General features: G+C 41.2%; 1 protein-coding gene across 2 annotated transcripts in view; it reads left to right on the top strand.

The window, feature by feature from the left end:
- Positions 1-4,111: 4,111 nt before the first annotated feature.
- The window catches only part of epas1b (endothelial PAS domain protein 1b), a 154,070-nt gene continuing 137,391 nt past the window's right edge, over positions 4,112-20,790 (top strand). Inside the window, exon 1 of one of the 2 annotated variants that reach the window (XM_068045188.1) lies at positions 4,112-4,548. In XM_068045188.1, coding sequence (XP_067901289.1) covers positions 4,526-4,548 — 23 coding nt within the window. In that variant the 5' untranslated portion in view covers positions 4,112-4,525. Of the gene's footprint in view, positions 4,549-7,646; positions 7,792-20,790 lie in introns of those variants that run through there. The other variant, XM_068045189.1, reaches the window with a different exon arrangement.

Here is a 20,790-nt window from a genome sequence, read left to right as displayed (position 1 = left end):
GGTTGGACTAATACCGAGTACAAAGGAAGATGTTTGTGGTTGTTGAAGGTCAATCATCTCAGCCCCAGGAACTCACTCAGGGTAGTGTCCCAGGCCCAACCATCTTCAGTTGCTTCATCAATGACGTTCCCTCCAGCATAAGATTTGAAGTGCGGATGTTTGCTAATAATTGCACCATGTTCAGTGCCATACTGAAGCAGTCTGTGCCCACATGCAACATGACATGGACAACATGCATCCTTGGACTGATGAGAGGCAAGTAACATTCACGCCACACAAGTGCCCGCAATGACCATCTCCAACGAGAGAATCTAACCATCTACCATTGATGTTCAATGGCATTACCATTCCTGAATCCCTCACTACCAACATCTTAGGGTTACCACTAACCAGGAACTGAACTGGACCAGCCACATAAATACTGTGGCTACAAGAGCAGATCAGAAGCTGGGAATCTGCAGCGAGTAATTCATCTCCTGACTCCCCAAAGCCTGTCTACCATCGACAAGGCACAAATCAGGAGTGTGATGGAATACTCTCCACTTTCCTGCATGAGTACAGCTCCATCAGCACTCAAGAAGCTCAACACCATCCAACACAAAGCAACATACTTGATTTGCACCCCATCCACCATCTTAAGCATTCACTCCCTCCACCACTGGCGCACAGTGGCAGCAGTGTGTATCATCTACAAGATGCACTGCAGCAACTCACCAAGACTCCTTCAGCTGCACCTTCCAAACCCACGACTTCTACCACCACAAGCACAAGGGCAGCAGATACATAAGAACATCACCACCTGCAAGTTCCTCTCCAAGTCACTCACTATCCTGATTTGGAACTATATTGCTGTTCTTTCATTGTTGCTGGGTCAAAATTCTAGAACACTCTCCCCAATAGCACTGTGGGAATACCTACACCACATGGAATGCAGCTTACCACCACCTGCTCATGACCAATTAGGGATGGGCAATAAATGCTGGCCTAGCCAACAACACCCACATCCCAAGAATGACTTAAAAAAAAGTCCCTGTCCCTCTCCTGTTCATCACTGCACTTCACAACACAATGCCAAGGTGAATAAAGCTGACTTGTTTAAACCATTAAGCTCTGGTCTGTGTGTCTGATGGACCACTGGGTCCTGCTCCAACTTGTTACGCTGAGTCATATGGTACACATAGATCTGAAGATTTAAGGGATACAAATGTTTCCCAGTCCCTGGATAAATGCATACAATGAACATCAGAATGATGTTCACATCAGACCAATGCATGTATTTAAAGTGAAGTAATATACTTCACTTTAAATGAAGTGAAGTTAGTTACTAGTGGTGTACCGCAAGGATCTGTTTTGGGGCCACTGCTGTTTGTCATTTTTATAAATGACCTGGAAGAGGGTGCAGAAGGGTGGGTTAGTAAATTTGCGGATGACACGAAGGTCGGTGGAGTTGTGGATAGTGCCGAAGGATGTTGTAGGGTACAGAGGGACATAGATAGGCTGCAGAGCTGGGCTGAGAGATGGCAAATGGAGTTTAATGCGGAAAAGTGTGAGGTGATTCACTTTGGAAGGAGTAACAGGAATGCAGAGTACTGGGCTAATGGGAAGATTCTTGGTAGTGTAGATGAACAGAGAGATCTTGGTGTCCAGGTACATAAATCCCTGAAAGTTGCTACCCAGGTTAATAGGGCTGTTAAGAAGGCATATGGTGTGTTAGCTTTTATTAGTAGGGGGATCGAGTTTCGGAGCCACGAGGTCATGCTGCAGCTGTACAAAACTCTGGTGAGACCGCACCTGGAGTATTGCGTGCAGTTCTGGTCACCGCATTATAGGAAGGATGTGGAAGCTTTGGAAAGGGTGCAGAGGAGATTTACTAGGATGTTGCCTAGTATGGAGGGAAGGTCTTACGACGATAGGCTGAGGGACTTGAGGTTGTTTTCGTTGGAGAGAAGGAGGAGGAGAGGTGACTTAATAGAGACATATAAGATAATCAGAGGGTTAGATAGGGTGGATAGTGAGAGTCTTTTTCCTCGGATGGTGATGGCAAACACGAGGGGACATAGCTTTAAGTTGAGGGGTGATAGATATAGGACAGATGTTAGAGGTAGTTTCTTTACTCAGAGAGTAGTAGGGGCGTGGAACGCCCTGCCTGCAACAGTAGTAGACTCGCCAACTTTAAGGACATTTAAATGGTCATTGGATAGACATATGGATGAAAATGGAATAGTGTAGGTCAGATGGTTTCACAGGTCGGCGCAACATCGAGGGCCGAAGGGCCTGTACTGCGCTGTAATGTTCTAATTCTAATGAATACTTCAGTTCAACACACAGGAAGTAACTTTAACTTACAGGGTGGTGCCTTTTTCGGGCCTAACATCCTCATGGCACAGTTAATTCATCCAATGTCTGTTTTACACTCGAACTCTGGAAAATATTTTATATTGCTGCCTGGGAATCTCTTAATTCCTGGCACTTGTTTTCCTTCCACTATAGTGTGCTATGGAATCCCAGAATTGAACTGAGTCCAGAGTTAAATTGCCCCCTTCCCATTGCTGTAAAGCAGAAAACTGTTTCAGTCATCCAAAAGTGGCAGTATAACTGCAGCCTTAACTTTGTGCGAGGAGGCATTAAGATCCTCTAAATAATTATTTGCAATTTTACAATATGCATGATATGTGAAGGCATTTCCCAGCTCATAACTGTTTAACAGTACATTTCTACGGGAACTTTAATATTATGTCCGGTCGCTCAGCTGACAGAATACTGATCCACTTTCAAATATTTACACACTTTCAGGGATCATTTATATATCTTTAACCTTTCTCTTTAATACCCTGCATTTTGATGCACTTCAGTGGACCCCTGGAGTCAAGTCCTTAGATTGCATTGTTTTCGACATCAATGTGGAGAATAACTCCAGCATGGCCTACATTCTCAAAACACTTCAAATTTAGTAACGCAGAGCAAACCTTTGTTCATACTTTTAACCACAAGCTCTCTCTCGGGTAGGAAATACCAACCAGTAGCAGGTAGAATAAATGAAGTAGAACCATGCTGAAACTAATACTACAAAGTAGAAACAAGTGCTAAAGTGTCTGAAGTCCCACAATTTGGGCTATTTCTCTTAAATCTTTTATTTTCAAAGCTGCGGAACATTTGTGTTTACCCAATATCATCATTAACTCATATATTTACGAGAATGGTTCCAGGGATAAGGGACATCAGTTATGTGGATAGATTGGAAAAGCTGGGGCTACTCTTCTTAGAGAAGGTTGAGATGAGATTTGATAGAGGTGTTGAAAATCATGAGGGGTCGAGAACAAGTAGATTGGTGGAAGGGGTGAGCACCAAAGGGCACCAGTTTAAGTTGAATGACAAAGGAACCAACAGCGACATGAGGAAAAACTATTTTATGCAGTGAGTGGTAAGGATCTGGAATGCGTTACCTGAAAGTGTGATGGAGGCAGATTCAATTGGGGCTTTCGAAAGGTAATTGAATAAACAGGGCTATGGGGAAATGGGTGGGGACTGGGACTAGCTGAGTTACTCTTGCAGTGAGCTGGCACAGACACGACGAACCGAATGGCCTCCTTCTGTGCTGTCACCATTCTATGATTTTATGATATTTAAGCACTTAGTTTTGTGCTATTGAATTTTTAACCGTTCCCTACTGACAACATTTTTGGAGTTCTGTTTATTAGTGTCTTTAAACATCTTATCAAATTAAGAAAGAGCTGCACTCGTTGAAGACTCCCTTTGCTCGCAGCAACTGGAATATATGCAAAGACCTGTTGTTTTGACGGGTTTTTTCCCTCCATATATGTGTAGCTGGGCATTTTCGTCACTAGTATTTCTTCAGCAACCATCGCAAAGAACAGAGGGTCTTATCAGACAAGAACTTTTTTTAAAAAGTTGTTATGTAACCAGGACTGGTGCTTCTGGCTGGTCCTCCCATTGGCAGCGGCCAAAGGCTGAAGCAGAGAGGAGAAAAAAAACCCAGTTGACCCAGTTCGGGGGGGCGGGGCCGCGCACTCCTCAGCCTATCACATGTGTAAGATTAATTTACGACCTGTGATCTGGCCCAAGGACAAGAGAGAGAGAGAAAACCCCGCCTCAGCAGAAGCTTGAACCTCCCGCCCGAGTGCAAGTTAAGAGCGAAACTTTTTCTGCAGCCTGTACTCTTTATAATTGGTCTTCGCCTCGGCGTGGCTGTACAATCCTCAGCAGTGTTCTGAGACTGTATGGGTCACCTCCCGTTTCCGGGTTTCTTCATGATGTCAACCATTTGATTCAACTAGACATTTTCTAAAACAACATCAAAAGATAAGAGACTGACAAGCAAAGAGAGAGACAAAAAGAAACAACAAAAAAAGTCCGGCTCTGCGTGTTTGAGAAAGGGGAAAGTGAAAAAAGTCAAGGACAACAAACTATAAATTTGACCATCTATATTGCATTGTAGATTTCAGCTTCAAATTATCAGCAGCAATTCTCGCTCAGTTTTTTTCTATACACGTGAATCGTCCAAACCATGACAGCAGAGAAGGAAAAGAGGTAAGAAATGAGATTGTATTTCTTTTGATAAAGTTAGTAATAATTCATTTCTGATACGGTATAACGCGGGGTTTCTGGGTTTTTTTAGTTAAAAAGTTTTTTTAATTTTAACTCGATGTCTAACCACATACATACACACAGGAGACACGAATAGAATATAATAATCATCATTCTTCTTGCGATTGTTTTGATTTAGTCGGTGGATTTTTGAGGTCAGTACTTCGCTGTCAGCTGCCTGTCTCTCGCTGACGGTCAGCTGTTACCTGCTTGTGGCACTGTGACTCGCTGCGCAGCGCCAGCAGTGTTGGTAATTTGTCCCTCAAACCGTCGCCAAGGGCAAAAAACCAAAAACAAATCCGCTCAAACCCCAGCCACACCAAGCAAAACGGCAACGCTGTTTAATTAATGAATTTATTGATTTCTCCTTCACGTGTTTGCCTTGCCTGTGCTGTTTAGGGTAACTTTAACGCTCGGTGTGTTCTCAACAGACTGGCGAGGCCTGACCCGCGGGTTAGAAGGTGGCAATTGCGTCGGGCACGTCTTCTCTCTGATGGAGAAAACTTTCACTAAACAGCAACCTCGAGAGTTGTTTGGAGATTTGCTGCAAGTTGATAACACTGGGGCTTTCGGACATCTGCCACTTTCTAGAATAAATGTTGACGTTGGTCTCTCTTTCCCCTCCTCCCTTTCTCGTTTTCTCTGCATTTTGGCGAGACTTGCGGATTTAGAAAGCAGGACTAATACTATAACGGTGTGTTATTTGCAAGAAAAATATGCTCATTGAAAACTAGTCAGATTGCAAATGGCTGTAGCCTTCGTCTCGAAGTGGCTAGAGGTCAACTGAGCCTGAACTGACAACCGACCTGAAGGACATGAGCATCAGATAGCTCTGTATTTTGTGGAGTTCACTTTTGGTGAAAGTTCAACATTAGCTAAGCACACAAATAAAGGCACCCAAAAGCTAAAGATTTAAATATCTAACGTTATAAGCTTTTGTTTCCGGGGAGGGGGAGAGAACCATAAGGATGTCATTTCATTCTGAGTGGTGACACCTAACCGATTCCTGTGTCTTATACATTAAAAAATGTTGGTTGTGTGTAGCTATTACAGTGAGAGATTCTGTTGGGAATTGTGTTTTTGGGATCATTTTGCAGAGCGATTTGGCGTCCCGGAGATAGAAAAAGGCTGGCATTGCCAGCAAGTGGCAAACTGCTCCTGATACCACTGCGATTTCAACAGCAATGTTGTCATTAGGGTTTGGGTGAACAGCAGGGACTGCCCTAACTCAAGGTTAGAATCAGAAATGATTTAGAACTTAATTTGAGGTAAGCAGAACGGCCCTTCTGTTTTTAAGTGACTGTCAGATACGATAATCTTGTTTTCGGATTTTTCCCCCCTCCAGAATTACTATCTTGGCTTTGAGCTGGGGCCAGGAATGAGAATCTCTGTTTAGAGAAAGTTTTGCTTTAAGATTGACAGAAGGCTTGTCCCAGACCACTTTCGATCAGAACATACCAAGCGGTATGTTTAAAGAAAGCAGAAATTGGAACATTCAAAATGTTACGTTATCTGGCAAACTCGTGAACTGAAATGATATCGCCACCAAACAAGCATAGTACTCAGGAGGACTGTGATATTGGGCAGTAGTGTCATTCAGTTCTATATACATCTATATACTAACCAAAAGGCGCACAACCCTGTCTGTCCACATATTTCTGTTACAGCTGCACTGATGCTGATGTTTGCTAGGTTATTCCCAGATTTGCAAGGATACATTTGTTTAGCAACGGGTCTTCATTTATTTTACAGTAACTGTTACATTTTGCGTGTGAACTAAAAGATTTCTTCAGAATGGCTGTCTCATCTGCCCATCCCTCAGGAAATTCGGTTTGCTGTCGCGTCTTCACAGACCTGGAACAATCTCTTTGTAAAATCTATTTCAGATGCTTGAGGAAAACATGCTTTCGATTCGTTCTGACGGCCTTTATTCCAAGCTGCTGGTTATTACTAGTTTAAAAGAAATCCGTTGGCTTAAATCGAGAAAATCACTGATTGAGCTAATTTAGAAATGTTCTCACACTAAGAAAGGGCTCTGATTTTTTTTTTTAGCACGTTATCCTTTTATATGACAACCGTTAATGCTTTCAGTCGCCTCGGCAGCAGATGGTTAGTGTTGTATTCTGTTTTATGCCAAACGGACCAAACTCTGCAGTTGCTTCTAAAGACTACTTGTTCAGCGCAAGTTACAACACGCATGCTGACATGAGTGATAGAAGAATTGTAGTTAGAACAGTGGAGGACTGCACGATAAATTGTTTCAAAAGCCAACGATAAAAGGGCCACTATGTCAGTCTTAAACTGAGAAGCATTTCCTGAGAAATTTGAACCCAGTTTAGTTTTATTTTCTCTTCAGATCGTTGCTAAACTTCCAAAGCAGTTGCACTGCAGAAATAAACTAGTTTTTGTATTTATGAATTGAGAGCGAAACGAGCTTGCAGCAAGTGAAATGTAAGAACCTTAGTCACACTCTGGGGCTTTTTCGTACAAATGGCATGAAATAAAAGTAACTAATTTCCATGTTAAAAATCGATGCAGCCAGGGGGAAATAGTTTAATTTACAAATCTCTCCTGGTGGATTCAGGAGCCAGTTTGCTCATTTTGTAACAGTGCTTAATCATATAGCTACTGGAATAGATGTGATTTACTAATGGACATATTGCAACACTCAAAATGGGTTTTAAACCCAGTTTCGAATATTTCACTTTTGAAGACCTTCCAATTCTCTCCCCCCCCCCCCCCCCCACCCCCGGTCTTCTGTTTAATCAACTGTTGGACGATTGGAGTGGCGTCTGAGGAGGGGAGCAAATACAGAGGGGTGGCGACTGCTTTGCGGGGTCCCCATGTAAAGGTTCGGGTTGGGGCACCTGCATATTAATAGACAACGTTAGTATATGCCACCTACTTAATCTGCTATCAAATATGCACATGCACGGTTGTTAAAAAAAGACATGTTTGCAATAGGTAACTAATTAATACATGAAGTCAGGGACAGCTAGCTCATCGGTATGAGTAACCTCTGGAGTGCGGTCCAGAACCGCGCAGTACGGTTCTGCAGTTCTGCAGTACGGACTCGTTTGATTTCAGCGTTTCCAGTCAGCTCGATCGATTCTTTCTCAGTCCCCTTGTTCAAATAATGGTCGAACGTGGTAGCTCCGATAGCTCAAACTGCAACTGAAAATAAAGGTACGGTGCGTGCGATTCCTAAACAGACTCATTAGATTTTTTTAAAGATATGAAAACATGTTTACTGGTGGATGAGATTTCAAACTACTTCACAACTCCTAACTCAGCAAATATGTGACGGAAGACGCACTGTCAGAGCTTCAGAAAAAGATCCGGAACCTATATAACTGACACAAAACGGGTGGTGTTATACGTACATGTGTGTTTAGAAATAAAACAGTGTTGGAAACTAAAATAACAACAGAAGATATTAGAATGCAGAGCAGCATTGGAAAAGAGAGTAACAATGTAGGCTGAAGTTATTTTTACGTTGTCATTCTTTTACATGTATTACTGTGGAGATATTACACACATTTTATCATAGCACAGATTGCATAGAATAATGTGTCTAACATACTGTAGTCTAGATCTATGTTTCTAACTTCTGTCTAAGAATACATCGTTGTGTTCAAACTGACGAATGTTTCACCTGAATAAACACATTCTATAAAGCTGTATTATGGGAAGCAGAATTCAAAGCATATTACAGTTATTTTTTTCAAAAAAATGGTTCTTGGGATATAGGTGGTAGTGTCAAGGCTGCTTTTATTGCACATCCCAAGTTTTCCGATACAACAGAGTGGCTTCTTTGGCACTCCAGAGGGTGTGAAGAGTCAGCCATGTAGCGTATATTAGTCAGACTGGGTTGCGTGGCAGGTTCCCTTCCCTGAAGGACTTAACCACATATTTCGGGACATTTGCTCATGTAAAACTCATAAATGACATACCTATACACGTCATATAAATAAGAAATATGTTTTAGTAACACGTTGCTGCGTGTTATTTCGTGAATTAAGTGAATTAAGCACTGAACTTGCACCCCTAGCTGGAAACTGCATTCAAAGGAAGCAGGAGTCAAGAACTCCCGTTCTGGTGATGTAGCTGCAGCTCCAACCTATGCTGACTTTGAACGAGATTCTCTATTGGCACTAATGAATTTACCCTGTAATATTGAGATTTCATCTTCCCATATTTACAGAAATTCCCAGTATTTTATAGAAAATGTGATCTGAACATAAACAGCAAAGAAAACAAGGAGCCTGATCATCTGCAGTTATGGTGAGGGTGAGAAAGAAGGAAAATAAAAGATAATGGTGATTGCAGATGCAACTCATTGGTTGTGAAGCACTTTCAGACATCCTGAGCAGATGACAAAGTGTTGTACAAAAGTGCTTTCTCGTTTTTGTTCTATAAGACATCTGCTAGGATCCCACTATTAGTTCACCAAACTAACGTAGCTATTTTAAAGCATGGACATACATCAAATAGGCATATCTTCTATGGAGATGTGACCAACACTATAGTAACAACCTTCATTGTGTTGATCGTAAAGCAGAGTGACACTTGGGGGTTAATAGCCTCAGCAATATTTATTTACTACATTTAGCAAAATATCATAATTGTTTCTATTGTTTTCATCCTTATGGTTATACAGGGGAAAGGACTGAGAAATAAACATTGGAAATGCAGGGTAAATTGCATATAGTGTAGAAGCAGAATGTGATTATATTTCACCAATTCAGATGACTGATTTCCAACATTAACATACAATTATGTGTTTGATGCTATGAGGTTCTGTAAAGCCAACTTTCCTCATGAATCAAATAGAGCCATTTTAGTGTTCAGGCGCAACTAGACATTTCAATACTCATTTGAGAAGTCTTTTTTCACAATTCAAAAGAAAAGGTTGCTTGCAGTTTGTTATGTTGATAAATTATAGGACCATTAATTTAGTAAAATGACCCATGGTGATTTGCATAGTAGAAAAAAAGGCACTGAGCAGAGGCCAGAGAAGAATTAGGGGAAGGTGATCAAAGCCAAAGTTGAAGAGGTTGATTTCATAGGGGCTCTTGAAAAAGCAGAAAGAAGTAACTATGTTTATGGAGATAACTCAGGAGTATGGTAGCTAAATGTCATGACCCTGACAGAGGAACAGCAAGAGGGAGAATAGATGGAAAGGAAGACAATGCTCGAAGAACAGAGGGCAAGCCCTGGCAAATAGGGCTGGAGGAGATCCACAGGGCAAGGGATGGGTGTGGCCATGGAGGGATTTAGAGACCAGGATCAAGTTGGAGGCCAATTACTTCTGAACAGATGTACTACAAGTGTGGGACAGGTTATAGGTGTCAGAATTTTAGGTAAGTTAAAGTGTTTGTACTGTGGGAGTTTTATGCAAAACCTATATAGAGTGTGGATTTCCTTTGGTTGGTATTTCTAGTGAAATCATAGAACACATTTTTGAGCACATTTCCAATTTTGCTAGAAATAGCGATAGGAGGGCAAGTCACAGTAAATGATACAGGTGACTGAGGTGGCCAGGCTAGTCAGAACCAACAACAATGGAGTCATTTTTCCCCATCATCACTACTGAGTTGATGGAATGGGATTTAGTAGTAGTGGTAGTAATAGTCCTGATGTGGCTATAAAGTGACCAGAGCAATCTTTACCCCATAAGCAATAGGATCTGATATTTTCTCTTGTATTTATTACGTCTATTGACTTCATAAAATGTAAAAGTAGACTTAATTTTTATGTCTTTAACTTGCAGTAAATTTTATCTTATGCAGTATACCCAGCTGCCTTGCTCATTCAGAAGAAGTTGTCTAATATGAGGTTCAGTTATCAAATATTTGTCATTGCCAAGAATAACAAAAGCATTCCCAGGACATTCTCTGTTTGGGGAGGGGCAAGAAGAGGAAGAGATCTGGGAGCATGCTAAGTTGGACTTCTGTTATTATTATAAGGCAGCTGGAAATGCAATTTTGTTGGTGCTTTAAACACATGAACGTGGGATAAATTATATGATAATGGGAGTGTTGGCAGCTGTGAGCCTCTTGTGTTCTGAATATCTCATATCCCTGTGGAGAGTACTGTTTAAACTCTTCTGAAAGGAATAGTCTCTTTGCCTGTGCTATTTAGGCCTATTCAGGAATTATTGATTTTTTTTGCTAGAAAACAGAGTGATGCCCAAAGTGTGACACAATAAATATGCTGTGACAGACAGGAAATGTAATTGTACAGATAAAAGGAAACACCACAAATGTTGGGCATCTGAAACAAACCTAGAGCATGCAAGAAATGCACAGCAGGGAAGAAGATGGGTAAACCAGCCAGGGTTCTTGTGATTCCTTACAAAAATGCACTTGGATGGACCTTGGGTAACAACAGGATTGCGTTTAGCTGGGATGTCTTAATAACGAAATAGCTCAGTGGTCTCACCTTTTGCGTTCATACATGAAGAAGTTCATACTTGCATTAGAAGCAGCAGGAATCAGGAAAAAAATTCATTTTAAGAACAAAATGAATTAAATGAAAGGCTAGAATGCTTATAGAGTGTTTTTTCCCTGTACTGTGGCACATAGGTAACAACTGCTGCCATTTGGACTTGCATCTTGCAAATACTTGCCAATTAATCAATAGTGGCATTTTTCAGCATTGCCAAATTGAAATCAACTTTCCAGTTCACTTGTTTATGGTCCCAAGTTGTTACATTCCTGTGGCAATTGTTACCAATAAACTCTAGCCACACTTCCACTAGTGGAACGCACAGGTTGAAGCTAACATTAACAGTAAAGATTATGAATTGAGCCAGAAAGTTTAAGCTTGATTTGGACCCTTGTCAATGATAGTAATATAAGTAATAGTCTGACCAGTCTAAAAAATGGATAATAATGGAATTGAAAAGCAGCTATTGTTAAATAGGGTAAGTTAAGAAGTTATGGTTAGGTGGCAAATTGTGTTTTAATAGCATGTAGATAGTAGGAAAAAGGGATGACTGAGGGAGATAAGGAGGATTTCTCAGTTTTGAAGTCCAGGAAACAATGTTAGCGTAGCTGACAGAGCAATGAACTTTACTTTTAATGCTGCAAGGATGCACATGTGGGATGGGGGTAGGAAGAATGAGGGAGGAGAGATGACCACATGATAAAATGGAGGGACATGTAGGTCTTGGCAGAGAGGGAATGACATTGGAGACTTGAGGTAAGTCTGGTTTCAGTAGCATTCTGTTTGTTAACTAACTTCAGAGTAAAAAGAATAAAATAGGAGACTGACAGCAGGAAAATCAACATGGAACGGCCAGATTTACCTCTAACTGTACCATAGTTCACACAATGGCCAAAATATTTGAACTAACATTTCTCTGTATACCTCTGCAAAGATATTATGGGCCATAGTTTGCTGTAGATGTGAATCTAACAGTGTCTGCAGTTAGTTAGCATTGTCCTTACCCATTTAAGTTTTTAAATTTTTTGTATGGCAAGTTGCTGAAAGTACGAGCTGATAACATTGCAGCGAGGGAAACAGGGCAACCTGGGACTTGTGTGAACCAATCAGATTAAGGATTGTGAAATTAACAGCGCAAGGATTGAGAAGCAAGTATAAATTAGAGTGGGTGAATTCAATGTGAAATGAGGTACAGTGAAGAAATAAATAGAGGGAATAAAAGATAGGATTAAGAGACAAAAATAAGAGGCAAAAAGGAGAGTACAAAAATGCAATTTAATGGGACATTTTTAAAATCTCCAACAATTAAGACCTGAAGGAATGAGACTCCACACTTGTAATAGTTAATTTTCAGTGTCAGAGAGCTTGACTGACAGTCATTAAAATTTTTCATGTCATTTCTTCCACAACATCTCCCAAACCTGTGACATCTAGCACCTAGAAGGATAAGGGCCGAAGACATATGGACCACCACCTCCAAGGTAGCCTCCAAGTCACACACCATCCTGACTTGGAAATAAATTGTTGTTCCTTCATCATTGCTGGGTTAAAATCCGGTAACACCCTACCAAATAGCACTGTGGGAGCACCCTCACCACACAGATTACAGTGGTGCAAGAAAGCAGTTCACCACCTCCTTCTTTGGGGTGGGTAATAAATGCTGGCCTTGATAGCGATGTCCAGATCCCGTGAATTAATAAAAAAGGATACTTGAACTGAAATCTGTCACTCATGCTGTTCAATACATTTCAATGGTGAGGTAGACAGTGAGATATTTTTGTGAAATTAATGGTGAAGCGATGAAACTTGGACCACAACTGCTAGAATTTTGACTTAAACTGCATGTTTACCCTCAGCAAAAGTTGCTGTTACTATTGCGCATAAATAACGGTGAGCCTAATTTGAGAGCGAATTATGTGCCATTAAGTTTAAATGAAAGAAACACAGAAATGATTTGTGAGTTGAAGCCTAATTACATGATTACAGTAGCTGGTGTATAACAGAGCAAAGGCTGTATATTCACGACTGTAAAAACTAATTAGATATTTTTACACAAGGAGCAAAGTTGGTTTAGTTGAAATTTTATGTCTGATCTTTAATAAAAGAGGTGCCCTAATTGTGACCTCCCCTATGGTGATTATGTACTTTATATATATGTATGAAGTCAGCATTTTACTTTGATTTGTAGAATGTTTAGGGTGTTCCCATCAAAGGATCTAGACAACAATATTCAGGAGCCTACCGCTGTTTAATTATTCAAGCCTGTGGATAGAGAAGATTGGTATCTGATTCCTGCAGCTTTTTGCATAGCATTTCATTGTGTGTACTAAGCTAGAAATAAAGAATTGGGCAGGTCTTGTTCAATTTCCCCAAGCGTCATTATTTTTTCCCCTGTTGATTAGTGTCACTTTGAGCCTTGGTGTGTTATAAACATTAGATTTTGTACGTTGTTTTTCAAAAAACGAGTGAATTTTTAACCATTGACTGAACGGAGATACTTTATTTTTAAAGGAACCATTTTACAGTTTCAAAATCATTTTTTTTTAAAACTTGGTTAACGTCTTTGTTAAAGTAAATGGCATTGGGAACATCAGTCGCATTTTGTTGTATCTTGATCCAAGCCTAATATGAGGTGAACTGATGAAAAATAAATAAGCATTAAAGGACCTGGCCTGACTGTGGCTTTTGTCGCTTATTATTCAAAGAAATATTACTTTTCTAAACTACTGGACTAAAACAAAAATTCAATTTCAATTAATTTGCATTAATTTTATGATAATTAATAACTTGCTGCCTAAATAGATAACATGCTTACTAGTTTGTGTTACTAACATATAACCTGCATTAACAAAAAAATTGTGACTATTAGTGTCAAACTCATTTGGGTAGAGGTATATCTTAACCCTGTCTCCACTTTTGCTTCCACTTCTCATATAGCACCATGATGGCCAGAAGCAAAATCATGAGCTACATTATTTGTGACTTGACTGTAGTACATTATCCCTCCTTGTTATCTCTGCAACCTTCAACACAGTTGACTGCAGCATCATCCTCCATCTCTCCTCCATTGTCCACTTCCATGGAACTGCCCTCACTGCGTTCCACTTTTACTTATTCAATTGTAGCTGCAGCATCTCTAGCAGTGGCTTCTCTACCCATCCCTGCACAGTTACCTCCCACGATTCATCTTTGGTCTTCTCACCTTCCACATCTGCATGCTGATCCTTTGTGCCATCATCCACACACATGGAGTTAGATTCCTCATGCCCAATGACATCATCCTGACCCTTCCACTGTCTCTGTGCTGTCAGACTGTATCACAGATAGTCTTGGTCTTTTTTGCTTCTTCCAGCTAAACATTGGGAAAATCAAAGCCATCATCTTTGGCTGTCAACACAAGCTCTATTCCTTTGCTTCTGACTCCATCCCCTTTCCCGGCCAGTATTTCAGGCTGAACCAGACTGGCTGCAATCTGAGCATCCTGTTTAACCCTGAGTTGAGTTTCTGATCCCATATCCTTTGATCACAAAGATCACCTACTTCCATCTCTGTAACATTGGTCATGTCCACCCTCCACCCCAGCCTCAACCCATCTGCCACCCAAGCTCTCAGACATGTCTTTGTCACCTCTAGAATTGATTATTTCAACCTTCTTCTGGCAGGGCTCCTATTTTCTACCCTCCATAAACACCAGCTCATTCACAATCCTGCTCAAATTCAACGGCCAGAATTTTACGGTAGGTGGACAGGAGCCAGCCACCGACTGAAAAATTGGTGGCGAACCCGCTTCTGCCTCACATGGGGCTCCGATCCGTATTTTGCGGGTCCCCGGGCTTCAATTGGTGTGAGGCGGGACTGAGGTAGGAAGTCCCGCCTAATAGAGCTGCCGGTTAGTCCCAGCAGTGCCACTGGGAATGGTGGCCACTGCTGGGACTGCAGCCTAGCATGAAGACAAGATGCTTGGGAGCTGGGAGGGAAGGTAGGTTTTGGTTGCCTCACTGGGGGTAATCGGTCAGGCTCCGGTGAGGCAAGGGTGGTCGATTGGGGGAAAGGGGCATGTTGGGTCTTGGCGGTGGTTGGGGTAGCCGGGGTAGCCCTCCATCGGGCACAGGGTGCCCAAACATGAGGGCCACCTTGGGACACTCGGAAGCCACCTGCTTTCGTTAGGCGGCTTCTCCCGGGTCCAGGACACCTGCTTGCCACGGGTAAAATCCGCATGGAGGTGGGCGAAGGCACTTAGGTGATTGGCCTGGGGCGGGCGAGCCGAATTTTTGCCACCACCCGGCATAAAGTGGCAGCAGAGGCGAGTGTGGGTTGGGAAGGTGTTCCGGTGCCTCCAGCTCCATTTTATGCCACCCCCCTGCCACCATCCTGCTTGTCGGAGCGGTGTTAAATTCCAGCCAACATTTTGTCAACTTTTAAATCTCTCCATCATCTTATCTTTCACCCCAACTCCATCACATTCTCCAGCCTTAACCCCACCTGTATCTTTGGCTGCCTAGTCTCACATTCTGGGATTCCCTTGCTACCTCCCTCTCTTTTTAAGACTCCTTAAAACCTACCTCTTCAACCAAGCTTTTCACCAACCCCTCCCGGTATCTCCTTCATTTTTCTTTTTCTTCACACTTCTGGTGAACCACCTTTCGACTTTTTTTTAATGTTAAAGATGTTATATAAAGCCGCAACAACACATTGTTGTTGAGCCAAAAGCAAGCTTACATGTTATTGTAAATTTGCAATTAAACATTGGGTTTATGAACTAAATAGTTTTCCTACTTTCATCGAATCATACAGCACAGAAAGAGGCCATTCAGGCCATTGTCCTTGTGCCAGCTCTTTGTAAGAGCTATCCAATTATTTCTACTCCCTTGCCCTTTCCCATAGCCCTGAAAATGTTTCTTTTTCAAGTACATATCCGATTTCCTTTTGAAAGTTATTATTGAATCTGCTTCTACCACCCTTTCAATCAGCACATTCCAGATCATAACAACTCACTGTTTAAAAAAAGTATCCACGTCTTCCCACCCCCTGTTTCTTTTGCCAGTTATCTTAGATCTGTGTTCTCCAATTACTGACCCTCCTGCTGTAAACAGGTTCTCCCATTCAACTCTATCAAAACCCTCTCCTAATTTTAAACACCTCTATTTAATCTCCTCTTATCCTTCTCTGTTGTAACAATCCTAGCTTCTCCAGTCTCGCCACATATCTGAAGTCCCTCATCCAGTAAATCTCCTCTGCACCCTCTCCAAGGCATTTCCATCCTTCTTAATGTGTGGGGCCCAGAATTGGGCACATTCTGTAGCTAAGGCCTAACCAGTGTGTTACGACCCGGTGAGAAAGAGGTCTAGGGTTCCCTTTCAGCCTTCATCTGGTCTTACTGTAACAGGGTTTAATTTTAAACACATCATGTTTTTAGCTCCCCCTTGGTGAATCCTTGTCCACCGCTTTCCAATTATAAGGCAAAGAAGCCAGCACAAATAGGCTTTCTTAGGTTTAAAGAAGAAAAGTTGAAATTTATTAAACTTAAACTCTAATTCGGTTAACGCCTACGGATACACACCACGCCCCACACTAGCATGCAAACACGATACACACATGCAAATAGAGACAGAAAAGAGCAGAAGAAAAATAAAGTAGAAAGGTTTGAGGCAATATCTGAAGAGTTGTTGTTAAGGTTCTTTGAGCTCACTGTAGAGTCCTTGATTGTAAGTAGATCTTGCTTTTCGTTGGGGCCCAGTATTCTTCTTAAACCTTGTTCGCTGTAGGAGACTTTTCTCTCTTGGGGTTCATGTGGCTTCAGTGGATTCAGAGGCTTGTGAGAAAGAGATGGGAGCAGACAGGAGCGATCTTCTCAGTCCAGGAGCAAACAGACGTTTTGCCCAAACTGTACAAATTCAAAAAACTCACTTTGCCCAGCAGATTAGTCATATGACTAGCTGGTTTGACCATGTCCGTTTGTGTATTCAGCCATCTTAGCAGTCAACCTGGAATGCAAGCTCTGCCACCTTCAAAGTCTGGTGATCAAAAGTCCACTGTGGCTTGAATGTGTCAGGGAATGGCTGCTTTGTCCTTTCAAACACTGTCTCTTAATATGCAAATATCTTTCCAGCCATGGTTGATCGGTTTAGAGTCCTTTCTTCACTTCAGTATCAGTTTAAAATCAATGTTCATGACAAAATTAATGTGCCTCATTCTAGGCAGGTGGGGGCCTAGCATGACAAGTGATTTATAAAGGTTAGCATGGCTTCCTTGCGTTTGTACTCTATGCCTCTATTTATAAAGCCCAGGATCTTCCTGCTCCTTTCGATTTGAAATGAAACAGTGCTGAAATCAGAACATAAATGAATGTAGATTGAAATTAAGAGTTATTATGCAAGCTAATTAGTCTCAGTTTAGAAGCAACAGGTCCCCAATTCATTGTTGAGGAGGAGGGAAAATGGGTGGGAGAATAAAACAATAAAAGTGCATATCTTATCTGGGTATGAAAATGTTGTATTAAATAATTATGCCCTATATATAAGCTAAGGATAGCACCCCTGATTCCAGCACCAGGACTTATGGCAACACCACCACCTTCCCTCCATTATAACGTCAGAAGTGGGGATGTCGCTGATGATTGCACAATGTTCAGCATCATTCGCGACTCCTCAGATGATGAAGATCAAGACCTGGACAACATCCAGGCTTGGGCTGATAAGTGGCAAGTAACATTCGCGTTACACAAGTGTCAGGCATTGACTATCTCAAACAAGAGTGAATCTAACCATCTCCCCTTGATGTTCAACAACATTGCCATCGCTGAATGCCCTACTTTCAACATCCTAGGGGTTACCAATGACCAGAAACTGAAGTGGACCAGCCACATAAATACTGTGGCTACAAGAGCAGGTCAGAGGCTGAGGATTCTGCAGTGAGTAACTCACCTCCTGACTCCCCAATGCCTGTCCACCATCTACAAGGCACAAGTCAGGAGTGTGATGAAATACTCTCCACTTGCCTGGATGGGTGCAATTCCAACAACACTCAAGAAGCTTGACACCATCCAGGACAAAGCAGCCCGCTTGATTGTCACCCCATCCACCACCTTCAACATTCACTCCCTTCACCATCGATGCACAGTGGCAGCAGTGTGCACTATCGACAAGATGCACTGCAGCAACTCACCAAGCCTCCTTCAACAGCACCTTCCAAGCCCACGACCTCTACCACCTAGAAAGGACAAGGGCAGCAGGCGCATGGGAACACCACAACCTGCAAGTTCCCCTCCAAGCCACATTAAAAAAATAATCTCGTTTCTTCTTTTAATTATATATATTAAAAAAAAATATCAATAATGGAATGTCTTCCCATCCTGACTTGGAACTATATCGCTGCTCCTTCACTGTCTCTGGGTCAAAATCCTGGAACTCCCTTCCTAACAGCACTGTGGGTGTACCTACACCACATGGACTGCAGCAGTTCAGGAAGGCAGCTCACCACCACCTTCTCGAGAGCAATTAGGGATGGGCAATAAATGCAGGCCTAACCACCAATGCCCACATCCTACGAACGAATAAAAAAAATTATTTTGAGACAATTAAATACAAAAGAGAAAGATTATTGTAATCATTTCAAGGTACCAGACTCCACAGTTTTCTGAAGATTTATCATGGAAATACTATTTTCAAAATTAATCTGGGCCACTGCTCCTAGCAAAGCAATCCTGATAATCAAACATAACTTCTATCTAAAAGTGTGTGCGTTCGAGACCTGTCCTGCTGTTCAGTGGGTTGTACTAGTAAGGTAAGTTGTTTGTGGTTTTAGGGATCTAACGTAAAAGAAAAACATTTCTCTAATTTTAGCCATTATGTTTCTGAGGAAGGTTGGACAGCTGTACAAGTAAAAAGCAGTACAGTGTATTGGTGCATGAGCTGAGATTCACTTTTAAATAAATGTAGCACCTAAAACAACCTTACATACTCAGAAACACTATCCAAGAAAGGAAAGTTGCATACCGTAAGCCTGATGTCTTTACAGTTGAAGTAATTATGTTGCATGAAGAGTACAGTATCAAGATATTCTAAACAGCATGAATCGTTTCAAATGATCTCTGCAGCACTTAAGGCATCGGTTGTTATGAAGAGTAATTCTAGCCCTCGATACACTATCACCAATGCTGATTTAGCCAAGTTTAATTGTCTAATTCAATTCTACGGCTCCCATGTCCATTCTCATGTTTAGGGAGGATGATGTGATGCTAAGCAACTATGAAGAGGAAAACACGATGAGGAAGACAGTAGAAATGATAGGATTATGCATTTTCTGTGTTGTGTGTTGTTTGGTCAATGTTACAGTAAAGACACTTTCTATGACCATTTCTAGTGCAGGGAAAAAAGTGTATGACCACATCGATAATTCAGAGTCTCCTGTCCAGGAAATGATACTTCATTATAAAATGTTTTATTATAGCGTATTTTAAAAATATCTTCCTTATGCAATCACATCATAATGAATAACGATAATGTCAGATCATTGTGAGTGATAATAATAAAGACTTTGGTAATATAGCTTATTTCCTGTTTTGTTACAGACTCCCTCAGAAGTTTGATGAGTAAATGCACTATTGTGACATTAGCTTATTTAAATAGAAGGTGCCATGTGCTGAGTTAGCTGGTCTCAGTTAGGGTGTTCATCGGTCTGAGTGCCCCTGGGTAGGGAGGAAACAGATCAGCCACACCCCTACTGCTAATCACGACCCTTTGACTCCGAATGGAAAATGATCACTTTTTGATTCAGATTACCAGGGTTTGTGCTCTTCCTTTTTATTTCTTGGTAAATATAGGAATTAATGTTTCCAATATTCCCCCATGGTTGGGTCAGCATACATTCTGCTGTATTACAAGTGCTTTCGGATCATTTATTTGTACCTGATTTACTCCACTGGTGGATCAGTCACTTGCAGCCCAGTTGTTTTCATGGGAGCGACTGGGTATTTGTGAATTCAAGTAATTCTTGACTGTCTGGATTTTGGTGTTGACTGCAAAGTGCAAGGCCTGAGGGCAGAAAAGGAAGAAGAACTACTAGATTTTTCCAGCCATGCTTTTGAATTTGAGGTAGTTTAGATCAGCCTAGGATAAAGGCATCCATGTGAGGGATGCAAAGAATTTTCAAAACATTTTACATCACAGGTCAATCAATGTATCCTTGCTTATGGCTGCTGATCATATCATGATTTGGCATATGGTAACAATAGTAATGCTTCAATTCAGACTACCATATAAAGTAGTTTAGAGACCTATTTTAGTTGTGATTGTAACAGAATTTTTTTCCCCCTATTTCTGGACAGTAATTCCAGTGGAAAGTGCCAATAGTTTTTTTTTTAAACCACAAAATCACTCGGCAGTCTTCCTTTGATAATGATAGAATAGCCCTTCAGAGTTTGTTTCCAATATCCTTGGAAGGTTCTTTTATGTTATCACACCAGCGATGCCACTGTTTAAAGCGAAAAAGTTTGCTATAAGCAATATTGCATTGATATATACTTTAAAAAATTGTTTTTCTATTACAAGCTTTGCAAAATAGGTTTAGAAAAATAATTTGTTTTAGTTTTTGCCTGGCTCATACTGAAAAATCTCCATCAGGCTTTTGTGAAAGGAATAAGAAAGGAACAATATGGCCATTCTTTCCTTCAATTACTTTTTGTGAAAGGGAGGATGGAACACAGAAGTAATGTTTTTGAAAATATAGGTCATAAAA

The sequence above is a fragment of the Heterodontus francisci genome, chromosome 13 (assembly GCF_036365525.1).
Source record: "Heterodontus francisci isolate sHetFra1 chromosome 13, sHetFra1.hap1, whole genome shotgun sequence".
NCBI classification, from domain to species: Eukaryota; Metazoa; Chordata; class Chondrichthyes; order Heterodontiformes; family Heterodontidae; genus Heterodontus; species Heterodontus francisci.
The sequence above is the reverse complement of the archived record's forward strand: the minus strand, read 5'-3'. Positions and strand labels throughout refer to the sequence as shown.